The sequence below is a fragment of the Cupressus sempervirens genome, chromosome 9 (assembly GCF_028749045.1).
Source record: "Cupressus sempervirens isolate cs-2001-9-10 chromosome 9, ASM2874904v1, whole genome shotgun sequence".
NCBI lineage: Eukaryota > Viridiplantae > Streptophyta > Pinopsida > Cupressales > Cupressaceae > Cupressus > Cupressus sempervirens.
The window spans coordinates 408065110-408083567 of NC_143126.1; the positions used below are offsets into that span (position 1 = coordinate 408065110).

The 18458-nt window shown below is 32.6% G+C and overlaps 1 protein-coding gene across 1 annotated transcript; it reads right to left on the reverse strand.

The window, feature by feature from the left end:
- Positions 1–2397: 2397 nt before the first annotated feature.
- LOC149538990 (membrane protein PM19L-like) lies at positions 2398–5106 on the reverse strand. The gene is made up of 4 exons (XM_089800377.1): positions 4726–5106; positions 3239–3464; positions 2983–3028; positions 2398–2876 (listed from the first exon to the last, which is right to left on the reverse strand). The coding sequence occupies exons 1-4, from the start codon at positions 4850–4852 to the stop codon at positions 2715–2717; spliced, it is 561 nt and encodes a 186-aa protein (XP_089656503.1). The 5' UTR covers positions 4853–5106; the 3' UTR covers positions 2398–2714.
- Positions 5107–18458: the final 13352 nt, after the last annotated feature.

Below are 18458 nucleotides of genomic sequence, written 5' to 3' on the forward strand. Positions count from 1 at the left end.
ATGAGATAGTACAAGATGATAGATACTCACTTGTGGATGATCTTATCATTTACAAAGGGAGGATATTTCTTGTCCTAGATTTTGAGATGAGGGACATAGTATTGAGATCATTCCATGAGTCACCAATGGTAGGGAATCCCAATTACTTTAAGACCTACAACCAGGTACAGGAGAGATTCTCTTGGAAGGGTCTCAAATAATTTGTTCTTCAGTATGTCAGGGAATGCCTTGTTTGTTAGCAGAACAAGCAAGAACACACCTACCTTGTAGGTTTACTTCATCCACTTCCTATTCCTAAGAGGAAGTGGGAATGCTTGTCTATGGACTTCATCACGGGCTTGTCAAAAACTCAAGGGAAAGACAACATTTATGTAGTAATAGATCGGTTGACGAAGTATGCACATTTCTTCTCAATTACTACTACACACACAACTACTCAGGTAGTGGACTTGTTTTTCTGTGAGGTATTTAGATTGCATGGATTACCTTGGAGTATAGTCAGTGACAGAGATAGCAAGTTTTTGTGTAAGTTCTGGCAAGAGTTATTTAAACTTTTTGGGATAGAACTCACTCCAAGCACCAGCTACCACCCACAGACATATTACACTTTGCTGATAGCCAAGTACTACATATGATGTGAATAGGAATTGCTATATTATAACACAAATGACCTCTAACTAAGATCATTTTTATAACCCAAATACAACATCTCTCCTTGTTTCTCTCTCCTATTAATTTTTAAACTTTATAGTTTTAAATTCTTTTAACATACTACATATATTATTTTTCCTAAAAACATATAAATGTTTCAAGATAAAGAACAAAAAAAGATGCACCAAACTAGTAGTACCTGAATTCTTATTCATATCTTATTTTCTAGTGCCTAAATATTTTAGTTTCATATCAAACTATTTATTCTACTTTAACACACAACTTTATTGTTTTCCATAAGCAAGTAAAAGCTGGGACAAAATGTAGGGGTCAAATCTGAACTTTTCTCTTTTGTCTTAGGCTCACTTTGACCTGGTTTTCCTTTATGCAATGACAAATGTACAAGCGACATAATTTCTATTCATGACTAGCATATAACTCAAGCCTTAGTTGATACCATTTTCTCTCATTATTAAAGACCAATCCTAATCCTTAGTTTATTCATTTGCTACTCATGTTTTGATCTACAACTGACATGATTGGCCTCAGTTAGTTGCTCAATTTGTGAAAATGAATCCAAAATTGATACCAAATTTGCAATTATTCCAATCATTCTAGCTAAATATTATGTGCCAACCAAAAATGTAAAATATTTTACTTGTCACCTTTGGTATTGTATTTAAATTGGCACCTAAGGGGTTTGAACAAAGTATAATCAATGTTTTTTCAGCAAATTCTAAATGCGTTTATAAACACTCTTAGTCAAGACAAGTTAGAGATATCCAATTGGATTAGAATTTGCAAAAAACAAAATTCAAGATTTTAAATCATTTATTCAATTGCTCTCCATTTTTGTTTTCCCTTCTAACTAGAATTCACATACCTTACTATACTACAATTTTTCATAAATCAAATTCCACACAAATAGTGAATTTCAAATATTTTGTAGGATAACTTATACATCTCAATTAATAACCTCACTAAGCATATTTTCATTAATTAATAATATATATTCATTTGCTACTACCAATCCTAATACTATAATAAATATTTACTTATGATCTTTCTCACCTTAAGACCTATATTTTAAAAACCAAACTTTTTAGTAATGGAATCTTTCTAGGCAAGTCCCTCCACCAAAATTGCTTTTGTGTTTAAAAGAAATTTTCACTAGTAAAAAAACAAAATTAGATAGAAAGAAAATTGTTCAAATTATATTTAATTATAAATTAACACAGTAAATAAATATTCATTTTATATTAAAAATTCAAAAGTTTTAAAAGTTATATGAATTCTTATAATATGAAATAAATAATAAAAAATTATATATAATTATTTAATTTTTCTACAAAATTTATATATTAATAAATATTTAAAAAATAAAGCAATAAATAAATTTAATTTTTAAAAAATATTTCTAATTTATAATCTACTACCTTTCTTGAAGTTTTGCTCTTGATAGCTATTTTCTATATTGTTAATTTGCTATTCGTAATACTATAATAATCTATTGTTTTATTTTTATATGCTTAATATCCGGCAAGAACCGATTTTTACCCTTTTACCATTTAACTTCTTATAAGTATATTGACCCTTGATATCGGTTTTCTATTATAAAAATCATAATAACAAATGAGTGTTTTGATTATAAACTAGTGGAATCACTATTGAAGTCTATTAAATTATAAAACTTGATGGGTATCATTACCAATTTCAATTATGACCCCATTTGATAAATCCAACATGTATGGTCAATCACAATCACATTATATATTGTAAGCATTAAAATATGTTACATCACAATGATCTAATCCTCAATGGGGAGATGATTATATCTGTTTTTATATCCTATTCAAGATGAAGCTGTTGAATCATAGCTCCACTCCTCTATTACAGAGACACACACTAGAGTTGTGAAGCTCTTAAATAAAAAATAGCAACAGAAGCAAACTGTTCTTTCTATTGTACATGGTAATCATGGGATCATTAAAACCAATATAAATCCAAGCCACTACAAACACTCTTCTACATGCAAGATGGTTACATAAAGAGAGACAATCTCTTTAAGCAGCAGCTGTGCTTCCTTTCATTGGCTCAGCAGTGGTGGTGGCCACATGTGTCTCTCCATAAGTGAAGTACTTTTCAACAAAGAATCCAGCATGGATGAGCACTATGTATAACAGCTTTGTTGCAGACAGAATTATGAGAAATGATTCCAAAGCTATCTGCACATAAAAAATACCATAACATGGATTAAGTATTGGGCCTTTTAATCTTTTGGGTAGTTGTGTAGAATGTTAAAAGATGGTCAAAACGAGATAAATCACATACCAACTTTGGGATCCTGCCTTCCAGATGGATTTCTTTGCATGCCAACCTGCAGCATTTGAGAAATGATCATTACAAAACATTTTTTTATAAGTTTTTCTGCATTCATGAGGTCTGTATTTGAAAAACGGTATGTTTTTTGAAACAAAACTTAATATTTATATTATTTATTACTAATTCAAAAGGTTCTCCCAAAAAAAGCCAGTAAAGAAAAATTGGGATCCTTGCCCTTAAAGAACAATGGAATGTATATAATTACCCCATGGCAAGAAGAGTAAGGGCCCAAGCTGTTGTGGCTGATGATGCACTTGAAGCTAAACTCTCTGCTGTCCACACTCTCAGATGGTGCAACCCTGAAAGACATGAAGCTGCCCCTACAACTCCTGCTATTAGAGAAAAGATGACCATAAAACCAGTGGCCTCATTTCCTATTGGAAAAAACACTGGTGAAAATGAGAACCCCACTGGCAGAGTTCTCCTTGGTCCTGTCAAAAACAATGGAGAGAAACCATATCAAAAGAAAGTATGTTCATGATCATGTAAAGTTGAAACAGCATGCATGTTATTTGAAGGCATTATAAAGTTCAAGTGAAAAGAAACTTGTTGGCGAGAGCATCCGACTTTCTGGGAGGTCACCCATCAAAGTACTACTCCAGCTCAAATCCACTTAACCACGAGTTTCTTCCATTGTTAAACCCACTCTGCTGGCAAACCCATTTGCAATACCTTCACCAAGTGTTGGGCTTTATGAACCATTCATTGGAAAGCCCTTTAAGCTCATCAATTGAATGGTTGAAGTTATAATATTCTGTCTTTTGTTTTAAAAGGTTCTACAATGAATGGTTTGTAGAGTTTATAGAAGATTTAACAAATGAAGTAACAAGTGGAGTGGAATAATCGTATCAGATTTCAACAATTCCTTTGAAATGTATAATTTGATTTCTAGAATGAATTGTGTAAGTTTAAGTATCAATATTTTGTGATCCATCATAAGGATGTGGCCAGACATGCGTAGACTCAGAATAATACCGAGATTTGTGTTCTTTTAGAAAGTTTGAATACTTTGCTCCTATAAACATCACCTAGATACAATGACTATTAAAGATACCATAAAGAAACAGATTTAAATGAACTATGGACCATTAATCAGAAAATAGAAATCTATAAATTTAACTTGAAAACTCTACAATTGAATCCTTAGAAAACCATTACAATCCACCCTCTCAGACTCAAAATATCATATGGCTAATCCATACTGCAAACTCTAAATAACATAACAAAATTGAGCATAGACAAATAGTTAATAAAATGATGACACAAGCATCTCAGTGTCACTACTACTTTCAACAATTTGTCCAAAAAAATCAATGATCTTTAAGAAAATTCTATGATTAAACATATTGGACTAATAGTACAAGAAATATCATAACACACTTTCTCCCGTTTAGGTTTGGGAAAACAAGGAAACATAAACCAAACCCAAAATATCGCAACCTACTACCCAATCTATGCTACTGATTCCAAAAACAACACAAAATTGAACATGGAAAATAGTTAATAGGTAGTCTACACAAGAGATCTAGGGTCACTACTACTTTTCTAACATTTATCTCTAGAAAAAGAACAAGAACGTCATAGCGAGGTCTTGAACTGAAGGGAGCTGCTGAATATACACACAGTATAACAACAAATTCCTTTAAAAAAAACATCTTTTGTATATGGTATGTAAGAGAGATCTATGTTTACCAGTAACATAATCATGATCAATAGCCTTATTCAGTGCCCAACCAGCAAGTCCAGCAACGGTCACAAACATGCAGAAATTTAGCAGCAACAGAAATCCAGCCAAAGATTTCACTACTATCGCACCCATTTTCTCAAAACTTGATTTTTTACTTTCAAAAAACTAAGATGAGAAACTTTTAACGGCTGATCTGCAGAGAAACTATTTAAAGCTTGATAGATAACAGAGTTAAACTAGCAACAAAACCATTGAGTGGAGTGGGAAGCCTGATGACCAGTATTTAAAGAAACAGGGCAGAATTTTGAAAGCAGTAGAGTCTATCTGTCAATGACCCACTTTGCTAACGGAATAATGTTTTCATTTTTCTAGCGCCAGAACGGAGTAAATCAATTGGAAAACCATTTTTAAGATCAAATTCTTTCCCTGGCTCCACCGATATGTCAATTCATGGCAGGTTTGAAAGCTCAGTCTGAGTTAGTGGAAAACCATCGTTTTGTGTGCCGTTGATTTGTGTAATTCAATTCAAATTCCTTCTGTTACGAATGCTTTAGGGGGACCTGCCACCATGATTGAAATCGATGGGGAATGAGTTGTTTGTGGGCTCAAAAAAACTTTTGGACTGAGATTTTTCATACTTGGCAGGCATCTTACTGTAAAGGAAAACAAGATGAAATGGGTGATTTTTAAGGATGGGCGATCAAATTGGCTGAATTGAATGAAAGTGTTTAGTTTTTAAGGCGTCTATCAGATTTTATGCTTTAGTTTTGTTTGACAGCTCCATTAACAAGAGTTTAAATCATCGGCGCCATGTGATTGTTTAGGTGGAGAGGTGGTCTAATAGAGCAAATTGTCATTGTTTATTCTCAGCTGGGCCATTTAGAACATTCTATCAAGCTTTTAAAAAAAAAACAATTAAGATGAATTCAGTTAATTTAGAAAGAGAATGATGTTAGTTGTCTCAGATGTAATATTAGTTTTTTCATGTCTTTTGATTAACTCTAGGAAAAGGGTTTAGGTTAGTTTAGAGTGAGTGATAGGAGCCCTCTTTAGATTATATTTAGTTTTATGGTATGAGAAGAGAATCTCTTAATGAATTGTGTTTCTATTTTTAGTGATTTCATTAGTTTAGAGTGAGTGATAGGAGCCGTCTTTAGATTATATTTAGTTTTATGGTATGAGAAGAGAATCTCTTAATGAATTGTGTTTCTATTTTTAGTGATTTCATTATCGATAATAAATTTAAATTTTATTATTTTACAATTAAATTTAGTGCTTTGGATCAAATTCACAATTTCAGACTTGTCCTAAATATTTAAACTTGACTCTACAAAATGTATGTTTTTTGTTGTATGATTCACTTAATTCCTCACCTTTTGTTTCACTCATTTTTCTAATATCTAAAGATTGACAATATTTATAAATGTCTTAGTATTGAGGTTGTTATGTTGTTAGAGGAAATAATTCTCTAGTCAACAATTGACATGTGGGAATCAATCTCTACTCTATTTGCAATCAATTGCAATGGGTTGAGCCAAATCTACAACTTAGAATTTCCATCAACATTTAGATTGACCCTACAAAATATATGCTTGTGTTCTATGATTTACTTGATTGTCTTTTCTTGCTCTACTCTTTTTTCTAATATCCGGTGACAATATTTATAAATACCTTTCTAGGGTATTTTTGTGTTGTTAGATGACACATTCACGTAGCCAAGCTATAAAAGATTGTGTGAATAAATCTCTCCTATATGCAATTAGTTTTAGTCATTTGGATCAAATTCACAACTGTAGATGGTTCCTCAGCATCTAGACTTGACTCTCTAAATTTTATGCTTACATTTTATGGTTGACATGCTTATTTTTCACTTGCTCCACTCTTTCTAATACCTAAAGATTGGCAATGTTTATAAATGCCTCTCTAGGGTAGTTGTTATGTAGTGGATGACATAATGTCCTAGTCAACCTATAGAAATATGTGTAGATTATTAAAAATAACTTTCTTCACATGTACGTACACTCTTAGAATAGTTGGGCACTATAATATTATTTTTAGTGGACGAAACCAAATTATTTCTTTTCTTAAATGTATGAACAAAAATGTTTCAATTGTTTGATGATTAGGAGATATGCAAACGGATGCACTAAATGTCATTCAAGCTTAAAACAAAATGCCATACTTTTTTAAATTTATATATGTAGTTATCTTAAGGTGAGAAAATAAAGGGCCCTAGATAACTAAAACTTGAATTTAAATCTTGAAAGAGTAAGATCAAGATCCTAACTATAAAAATGGCTCTAGGTAGGAAAAATTGCTAGAACAATATGTATAGTGAGTATAATGAGTTCAATGTATGGATAGGTATGACAGTTGTGCAAATTATGAAAAATTTATATTATAATATGTATATGAATAATATATGGAGTAAACATGTGTATGAATGAGGATATGTAATGGCTAAGGGAATGAACCCAACTTTACTCAATATTGCATCATTTGTTTCTATCTACATGTATTAAGGTGCTCTCTTAAACTAGATGATAAACAAAATGAGAAATGACATGGCTATGCAACCTTCCTGGGCACATTTTCCCTCACCACATGAAGTAGTTAATTGTAAACTATCTATGCATCTTAGAAAGCATAGAACTTAAAAAGATGCATGCAAAATAAACATTTGGACATAAACACTACAAGCAAGATCCATGAAAAGTAATGAACCATGTGAGATTTCATGGTATAAGCTTTTCTTTCGTCATGTCTCCTCATGCGAAATAAGAATGAATAAGTGTATGTTATATAATCATTTGTGATGCTAAATATGAATGTTTTAGAGTTTTATTGGCATGCAATGCATCCCACAATTGATTGTATTCACATGATATATTAAAGTGTATGAGAGGGGAAAATAAATAGAAGCGTACAAAATGTAAGGTCATCATGTAAGTGCAAAAATCCATGGGAAACGATAATTGCAAGTGGATGTGCCATGCAATAAGCATATGTATTTCTCAAATAATCATTATGATAAACTGATATGCTAGATATGGTAATAAGGAATAATAAAACTTTCCCTAATAAGGGATAAAGAATGGTGATGTTGCCCTTAGCAACTAAACACTTATGTATCTAAAACACTAGAGCAACATATGACTCCAATACATGACATCCAAGAAAAAATAAGCATTGGTTTTGACAATATGCTACATCCATAGTATTGATAGTGGTGATAAAGGTTTAATTGTATATTGGGACATATAGAAAATAATATGGGGAAGGCCACCCTATAGCCTGTTGAATATGATTAGATCATGTCAATTATACAAACATAACTTATGATGCTCCCTTAATATGGGAAGATAGCTACTTAGGAGGTAAAATAGGTGACGTGAGACCAATAATGTATGATGTACACATGGAATCTTGCATCAACGTTAATAGTCCTATATGGGAAAGATAATACAATGAGGTATAAAGGTGTTTAATTTGGGAAACATGATGCAACTAATGTAACGTGAAAGATATGTCAATATAAGCCCATATTCAATGTATAATATAGATTTATTTAGGTATAAATATTATTAATCTGGATCAAAACCCATCAAGAGTGAAATGAGTCCTCCATTGATGTTCAACTATAGTGCATTCATAATTGGTATGGTAAAATGATTTGGAGTCATTGAAGCCTAAAAAGATCGAAACCCATCAATGTTGAAAGGAGTCCTTCACTAACATTAAACCATCTTTACATGTTTATACCATATAAGGTGTTGAATAAAATGATATGGTTCTCAACACCCTTTCCTTGAATGAAAATGAGACATTTACAAAAATGCATTCGTAGATGGCATAGTCAATCAATTTAGAGTTGGGGGAAACTAAGATAGGTTATTATAGTAGGAGCCAAATTTCATCTATAGGTGTAAAATTTTTTGTAGGTATCCTATGGTCAAAAAATTACTACATCAAAGTTTGACACTTTTCTTTTGCTCTTATGTCTCTCAAAATACTTTGAACAATATATGCCTCCTAAAAGGATTAATAGAACCCTTTAGTAGTGAAATTATTCCTTGATTATTATTCACCCCACCAAACCATTTTTTACATTACCTCGTCTAATTCATATACATTCTAGACCAAAAATATGGCTCTTAAATCCCTTACACTATATACAAATAAGGTGATTTTTTTTAATAATGCATGTGTCGTCAACATGATCAAATAGTCTTGAGTTGAAGGAAACAATGAGATAGATTATCGCAGTAAGATCCATTTTCCACCTATAGATGTAAATAGATAATTCATGTGTTCTATAAAATCTTATAAACATTGTTTGATACATTTTTTAAACCTTAGATCTCTTAATTTATTTTGATGGAGCATGGTACCTTGAAATAAGAAAGACCTTCAAGAATGAAAAGAGAACGTCCATTATAATACACCCACTCACTCTAACATGTTTTCACCTTTTGTTTCATCCCATAAGGTAAAGAGAGAAAAATGACCCACAACACATGACAATGAACACAAATGAGGTATTTTGTAAAAATAAACTTACTTCATCATAGTTGAATGTCTTAGATTTTAGAGAAGCTAAGATTAGCTGGACCTAATTTCCAACCATAGGTATAAATAAAATATATTTAGGTGTTACATATTATAAGAAATGTTGCATCAAAGTTTGATGATTTTCTCTTTTGGGTCTCTTAAAGACTTTTTGAGATCACTATTGCCTAAAATGAATGAAATCATTCAAAAGTAAGATGACATTTCGTAGTGTGCAAATGTCCACTCTAACATGTTCTTGCATTTTATAAGGGACATCAAATGTATTATTGAATCTCTATAATAATAAAAAATAATACATTGCATATGAATGATTAAGTTGTACTTACCTTCAACTTAGGCACTTGGGTTTAGGGAAAAATGACTTTCCAAACCTCTATATTAAACGCAGTTGAGATATTTCATAAGTATGTATCTATTTCTATTATTGTCAGACAATTTAGGGCCAAGGAAAAATAATATAGTTTATTGTAGTCAAACCTAGAATCTACTTGTAGGTATAAATATAACATTCATAAGTGACATTTATTTTGAGAAAAATTGGGCCAAAATTTGACACTTTTCTCTCTCTTAGGTCTCTTGAGAGAATTCATGATATTATTGTAGTCTATAAGTATTGGAATATTTTCATATAGATACAAACATGATTTCATAAATTCACTTCGATAAATGGCTAAAATTCTGAGTTATAATGATATATAAAACTAGATATGTGCATGAAGATGAAAAAGCATAAGCTATGCAAATGAGTGAGGGGTTGCTATTTCTATACTTTCAATTGCACATGCAAATAGCACATATTACTTTTTTGGGTGTATTTATAGGTTATGAAATCCAAATGTAACTTTGCACATATTGTAGATGGGCAAAGTGAGGTTTAAAGGTTCAAATTATGATTGGTGTGAGGTTTTGGAGTTTAGTGGCAACTAAATAGGGTAATTTTGAAATTACATGAAATATTTAATATTTCAAAATTGATTTCTATATATTTGAGATATTAAGATCCCATGAAAACCCTTTATTATTTCTATAATGTTGAAAGAAAAGCCCAAACCTATGGGCAAGTAAGCAAAGAAGTATTTTGGGTTTTAGAGATAGTTTTCCAAAAGACTACAAGGTTCATAGAAAACTTAAAATCCATAAAATCAAGGATTTTACACTTTTAATAAAAAATTATCATGTACTTTTAGATTAACATTTTTATTAGATCTAGCGAATATGTTTTGATTAAGTAAAATAGGTTTTCAAGGGGCCCTGAAACCCTATACATATATGCTGAAGATTTAAACCATTGAGCCCATTTAGAAAAAAAGAGAAGAAAACATAATTGGCGAGTATAGAGACAAAAAACTAGCCTATAAAGGACAATGATCAAAAGACATCATTGAATAGAAACTAGAAAAGATAAAGACTAGACCACCACACAACACAGAAAAAGGCCAATCAAGCCATGTTCTTAAGAGTTCTATTGCTTGTAACTGAAGATGCTCCATTTCTTTGCAATCTTTTTTATTTTCTTGACCACCTTAGTGTTTGTAGAAGCCTAGTTCTTCGTGTTAAACCCCGTCCTTTTACTTGGACCACCCTAACTATCTCCAGGATCCTCTTAATCATTAGTGACTTTCAAAAAGGCTTTTCCATCCACATAACTCTCCATCTTGTTGATAAGGATCTTTATGTGTTCATTGGAAGCCTCCAGAAATCTATGGCTCTACTTAGCAATGTGTTCTCTAGTATAGTAGTCATATTGATGTGTTCTCTAAGATAGAATCCATATTGTCTAGCTTGAGAACTTGGCTTCCAACCTCTAAGAATAATCCATATCCATAAGAGAGCCTGTATTCACCACATCTCTAGCTACATTATTAGCTTCCTTTGGATTGTTGATCTTAACTTTCAAGTTTTTCATCATTCCCTTCATATTAATAATCTTATGGAAAAGGCATTTAATGGACCTAAAATTGTCCAAGAGGTTGTTTCTATCATTATTGAGGACATCCAAATTTGACTCATTGTTGGAATTGCTTAAAATTAGCATTGAAGGATTGATGAGCTCCCTGAGATCCACCTCATCACTCTCTTCACTTTTAACCACCATCTCAATCTTTTCCCTAGATATACCCATGTGCACTGAGTCCATGATAAATTTTCTCCACATAGTCCTCCTCTCCTTAGTGGAGGTATTGAAGACAGGGGAGCTAGTAGGAGTATTTGATAGGGTATCCTGAGTAGACATATTGAGGGACTCAATGACATTATTTTTACCTTCTCTGCCAAACATCTTCATGCTAGCCACAAATGAATTCCTAACAGGTGCTATGATGTAGAGCCTAATCAAACTTAGAGGTTTACTCGATGTGATTTCCCCCCAGATTATTTCTATAGGGGTTTGGGGGCAATGCCCAAAGTATGCTCTTGTAGTATAGGGTGGGGTCAAGGGGCAACACCACTGTAGAGCTTTTCGGGGGCACCACCCTTGAAGAAAAAAATGACTCTACTATTGTAAAAGGCATCGACTATTATTTTTCTATTAGATGACTTATTCTAGCCCTAATTTTTTAAGCAACAAAAACTTGTTAAAAAGGCTTAGGGTTAGGGATTTCATAATGTATGATGAGATTGTAGCTTCATGTTGTGATATTGAACTATAAGGGATTACATATTGTAATCAATCAATAATAATTATATGAACTTGTTGTTGGTGGATGTATCTTAGGGATTGGGTGAACCATGTTAAATTTTTGTGTCTTGTGTTCTCTTCTGTGTGATTTATTATTTTTCTGATATTGGTTAATTTGCATGTAACTGTGATTTATGTCTATGGTTAATCCTTACAAGTGGTATCAAAGCCAAGTTTTCATCATTTTTTTTAGATCAGATTATCGTCATTTTTTTCTTTAGGCTCGAGTGTCATCATTTTTTTAGTTATCCTTTATAGGAAGGTCTCATGATTGAGTGAGAGTGATGGAAGGTGAGAGTAAGCTAAAGATTGAGAAGTTTAATAGGTAGAAATTTCAGTTATGGAAAATGCAAATGGAGGAATATATTTATTAAAATGATTTATGGTGGCCATTGGAAGGAAAAGCCAAGAAAAATGAAACTTTGATAGATGAGGACTAGGAGATTTTAGACATAAAGGAACTTGGAAGTATTTGATTATGCTTAGCACCATTAGTGACATTTAACATTATAAAAGTTAAGACAGTGGAAGAGTTGGTGCAAAACCTAACAAAGCTATATAAAAAGCCTTCCATTCCAAACAAGGTATTTCTCATGGAACGTTTATTTAATATGAAGATTGCAAAAGGTGGATCAGTTGTAGATCATTTAAATGAGTTTAACAAAGTTACTAGTTAGTTATCTTCTATGAATATTTAATTTCGATAAAAAAATAGTGCTATCTTGATTTTTTATTCTTTTCCTAAAGGTTGGAATGGCTTGGTCATGACTGTGACTAATTTTATTTATGGATCTAATACAGGCCTAAAATTTGATGATGTGATTGGTATTATTCTAAGTGAGGAAACTCATAGGAAAACCTCAAGTGGATCTACATCAAGAAGTTCTTTGAATGCACAAAGTAGAGGTATAATGACCGAGAGAGGAAATAATTCTGGAAATCATGAGAAATCAAGAGGAAAACCAAAGGAGAAGAGGTCTCAATCTAGAGGACCAAGACATTTATAGTACTATGAGAAACTAGGGCATAAGAAGAAAGATTGCTGGACTTAAATAAAAATGAAGGAGACAAACTAGATGAAAACAAGGAGGCAAATATGGTAAGTAACAAATCCGAAGAGGATGCTTTGCTTCTTTCTTTAGAAATTGTTGATGATTCTTAGGTTTTAGATTCCAAGGCTTCATTTCATGCTACACCCATGGAGGTTATTTTATTGATTACACCCATGGGGGTTTTGGGCTTTTTTATTTGGGGGATAATGAGCCCTATCAAATTGTTGGAAAGGGAAAAGTTAAGATTAAGTTGCAGAATGGGAATCATTGGCTACTACATGAGGTTAGACATGTTTTGAGGCTAAGTAGGAATTTAATTTAAGGCAACTAGGTGATGGGGGTTGCATAATTACTTTTAATTATAAAATTGGAAGGTTTCAAAAGGTTCCCTTGTAGAAGAAAAAGGCGTGAAAGTAGGCATGTCATAGATTTGTATAGGTCATAGTGTTCCTTCTACTTTAATTATTTTAGAGAAAAATGAATGTTTAAGAACAATTGTTGTAGTTGAGCAGGAAGAACAAACAACTACTGTAGATTCTAATTCAATGCTATGGCTTAATGAACTTGGGCACATGAGTGAGAAAGATAGGAAATTTCTTCATTCAAAGAAAGTTTTACCAGTTTTGAAGTGTGTCAATATGGATTTTTATGAAAGTTGTGTGTATGGAAAATAAAAGAAAGTGATATTTATGAAGAGTGGGAAGGAAAAGAAAAATGAGAAATTAGAGCTTGTGCATATAGATGTATGGGGACCAGCTCAGGTATCTTCCCTTTGTGGCTCTCACTATTATGTTACATTCATTGATGATGCAACTAGAAAAGTATTGGTTTATTTTCTTAGCCATAAATCTAACATGTTTCAAACTTTTAAGAAATGGAAATGCTTGATTGAAAATGAGACTGGTAAGAGATTAACATGTCTTAGATCTAATAATGGTGGTGAGTATTGTAGTTATGAATTTGAATATTATTTCTCCACTAATGGTATTTGTAGACATAAAATTCTTCCAAGGACTCCACAAGAAACATGAACATGACAATAATGGAGCATACAAGGAGCACGATGTTGCATGTTGGGTTGCCCTTAAACATGTGGATAGAGGCTATCACTACTATTGTATATTTGATTAATAGAGTCTCTCTACTCCTTTGGGATGTGGTATACTAGAAGAACCTTGAACTAGTAAGGTGAGTTATTCTTTTCTCAAAACCTTCAGCTGTGAAGCATTTGCACATATAGATTTTGAAAATAGAACCAATATGGAAGCTAAGTCAAATAAATGTATATTTGTTGGATATGGAATTGATGAATTTGGTTCTAGGTTTTGGGATTTTGAAAATTATAAAATTGTAAGAAGCAGTGATGCTAAGTCAAATAAATGTATATTTGTTGGATATGGAATTGATGAATTTGGTTATAGGTTTTGGGATTTTGAAAATTATAAAATTGTAAGAAGCAGGGATGTCATATTCAATGAGAATGTGTTGCACAAATATCTATTTCAGCAGCATGCGAAGAATGGAAATGATTATGTAGTGCTAGATGATGTTCCAATAGTTCCTCATGCTCCACAACAACTGCAAAAAAAAATACCACACATTAGTGAATGCTAGATGGACAATAAGGATAAGTAGGCCTCCAGAAATATTTGCTCCCTCTTTGTAATCTATTTTACTAATTGATGTTCATGAACCTAAATGTTATAATGACACTATGTAGGTGGATAGTAAGATTCAATGGGAGTCTGTGATGATAGATGAAATGGAATCTTTGCTAAAAAATTAAACTTGGGATTTATGCAAGTTGCTTGCAGGTAAAAGGGCTTTACATAATAAATGGGTTTATAGGTTGAAAGAAGAGGATGAAGGTAAGAAAAGATTTAAAGCTACGTTAGTTGTAAAAGGATTTGCACAAAAAAAGGCATTGATTTTGATGAGATATTTTCTCCTGTTGATAAAATGACTTCTATTCATACTATTTTAAGTATTGTGGCTATTGAAAATTTGCATTTGGAGCAGCTTGATATTAAAACAACCTTTCTTTATGGTGATTTGGATGAAGATATATATATGGAACAACCATAGGGATTTGAGGTCAAAGGTAAGAAGAATCTAGTGTGTAGATTGAAGAAAAGTTTATACGGCTTGAAGCAAGCACCTTGGCAATGGTATCTTAAATTTGATAGTTTTATGCATGAGCGCAGTTACACTTGGTGTCATTCTAACCATTTTGGTTGTTTAAAGAGGTTATATGATGATAACTACATTATTTTATGATTGTATGTTGATGATATGCTCATAGATGGGTCTAAAATTGATCAAATTAAGGGGTTGAAATGATAGTTAGCACATTCATTTGCTATGAAGGATTTTGGGGCATCAAAACAAATCCTTCGTATGAAGATTTGTAGAGCTAGAAAAAATAGAAAATGGACTTTATCTCAGGCTAATTATATTGCAAAGGTGTTGGAATGTTTCTCTATGGAGAATGCTAAAGCTTTCAATACACCTTTACCTAGTCACTTAAAATTGACTAAGGAGATGTTTCCCAAGACATAGGAAGAGGAGGAAAAAATTGCCAAGGTACCCTATGCTTCAATTGTAGGGAGTTCAATGTAGGCCATGATATAAATACTAGGCCAGATATTGTACATATAGTGGGAGTTGTTAGAAGGTATATGAGTCATCCAAGAATTGAGCATTGGAATGTAGTTAATTAGATTCTTAGATATTTGAGAGAAATATCCAGTAAGTGTTTACATTTTGAGGGCTCTACTACTACTTTATAGGGCTATGTTGACTCAGATTTGGTAGGGGATATTGGTACCAAGAAAAGTACTATAGGCTATGTATTTACTATTGGTGGGACAATAGTGAGTTAGATTTCTCGGTTGTAGAAGGTTAATGTTTTATCCATTATAGAGGTAGAGTATGTTGCTGCTATAGAGACAACCAAGGAGATGATATGGCTTTAGTTCTTCATGGAAGAATTGGGACACCCATAGAGGTAAAATTATTTTTAATAGATAGCTAAAATGTCATTCATCTTGCCAATAATTTTTCTCTATATTCAAAGAAAAAACACATAGTTGTGGTACCATTTCATTTAGTTAATTTTGGATGATAGACAATTAACGTTGGAGAAGATACATATAGATATTAATACAACAGATATGTTTACCAATGTAGTAACAAGGGAAAAACCAAAATCCTCTTAAGCTTCAGTTGGTCTTATAGACCAAATAGAATAAAAGAACAATAGAGTCCAGGGTAGTTTGATATTATTGTGGGAGCTATAGATTTAATGATGCTATGATCAGTCTCCAAGTGTAAGGTTATTGTTTGGAGTCTTATCAGTTTCCAAGTGGTAGATTATTGTTATGTGGAGCCTAATTAGACTCATAGGTTTATTCAGTGTAGTTTCCCCCTAGATTAATTCTAAAGGGGTTTGGGGATAGTGCCCCCAAGATGGGGTCAAGAGGAAGTGCCCCTTGTGGGGTCTTGGGGCAGTGCCCTAGGTGCACTCCCTATCGCTATACATGGTGGGGTTGAGGGGTAGCATCCCTGCGAGGGGTTTTGGAGTTAGCACCCCCGAAGTCAAAAATGACTCTACTATTGTAAAAGGTGTCAGCTATTATTTTTCTATTGGACAATTTATTATAGCCCTAATTTTGTAAGAGGTTAGAGATTTCATAATGTATGATGAGATTGTAGCTTCTTGTAGTGGTATTGAGCTATAAGGGATTGCAGATTGTAATCACTGGATAATAATAATATTAGACTTGTTGTTGGTGGATGTAGCCCAAGGATTAGGTGAACCATGTTAAATCCTTATGTCTTATGTTCTCTTCTATGCAATTAATTATTTTTCTGATATTGGTTATATTTCCATATAACTGTTATTTATGTCTGTGGTTAATCCTTACAACATGCTCATGGAGAATCTTAACAAGAGATTCTGAGATGCATTTCTTCACATCTCTAATAGTGGTCATTATAATAATTTTGCTCTATTTTTTGTAGATCCTAACTGAACCCTTCTTCTTCTTATTATTGTCCAACTCCTTAATGTTTGTCTTTATATCATCATCTTCTTCATTATACTCGTCATCTGAGGAGATCACCACTTTTTTACCCTCTTTCTGGAAGTACAGCTCTTAAAATATTTCTTCACCTTCTTCATGTGAATTTTGGAGTCTCTACCTTTCCTTTTGTGGATCAAAACCTCCATATCTATAGACTACATATCTTTACTGTCCTTAGTTTTTGAGGATTCCTATTGAGACTTAGAGTCATCTAACTTTGACTCTAGATCCCCTTTATCTTCAATGAACTTACCCATAGAGTGAGTCATAACATGTTCATAAATCAAGAGAATTAAACTATCATGTAGGGGGGATTAGTCACAATTTTTTCCCCTAAGTCCATGAATATTGAAAATTATGGAAGTGTAGAGATAGAATAGTTTGGAAATCTTGATGATGTGCCTAAAATGGTTCAACATCAAAAAGTGGTGGGTGCACACACAGAATAATCTACCATCAAGAGTAATGTAATACACAATATCCCAAAACACAAATCTCTACAATTTTTTTATACAATTGGAGTGTAATAGGTTTTTCCTTCCTTGATCAAGGTGTCACATTCATCTTCCTTCATAAAATCCTATGCAAATTGCATCCGAGATTTTCTTGTCTATGTAAAAATTTTCCCCTAAAATTGGAATGCTTGTAACTTGAGAAATGAGGTCTTTAGTGATATTGATAGTCCATCCCAAAATATCTTGCATCCCCTCATTCCATACCTTAAGAAATAATTTGGTGACTTCATGTTTTCCTCTATGTAGTCTATGCATAAAAGGAGTTAAACCCCATTCTCTAGGATTTCCCACACCTTGGTCCTCCTCTACTATTTTTCATAGCTAGGTGGCTCTCTTCTCCTTTTTTAACAACCCATATTTCTATCACACAATAGATATTTCAAAAAAAACCAAAGGTTTTTCTTGCAAAAGGAAAATTGGGTAAGGTGGCATAGTTGCCAAATCCTTTCTTACAATCCTCTTAACTCCTCATAATAATAAAATCATCCCTCAAAAGTACTATTTTCATCAATTCGAATAACTCCCTCATTTGCATGTATTGAGTAATAATTAATACATGACATGACCTCCATAGGAAGTGACATGTCCCCCTGCCACCCCATCCCTTGGTTGAGTCTCACAACCACAATACTGATAGAGTCAGCAATCACATTTTATTCTTGGTAGATATGAGATATGGAGTATCTTTCTAAGGTTCTTTGGATATCCAAAGTCTCTCAAATTATATTTTCAATGGTCTATGAAGGGTTGGACTTCCCTTTTAAACAATTTACTATGTTCTTTGAATTTACCTCTAGCCAAAGTTTAGAAACTCCCATATCTTTAGCCAATATTGTG

What these genes read in the sequence shown, in the direction of transcription:
- LOC149538990 (XM_089800377.1), bottom strand. Translation starts at nt 4,852, where the DNA reads ATGGGTGCGATAGTAGTGAAATCTTTGGCTGGATTTCTGTTGCTGCTA. An exon ending in TGATCATGATTATGTTACTG is followed by an intron (nt 3,465 to 4,725) that starts GTAAACATAGAT and finishes TGTTTTTGACAG; the next exon opens with GACCAAGGAGAACTCTGCCA. An exon ending in CTTACTCTTCTTGCCATGGG is followed by an intron (nt 3,029 to 3,238) that starts GTAATTATATAC and finishes CAAATGCTGCAG; the next exon opens with GTTGGCATGCAAAGAAATCC.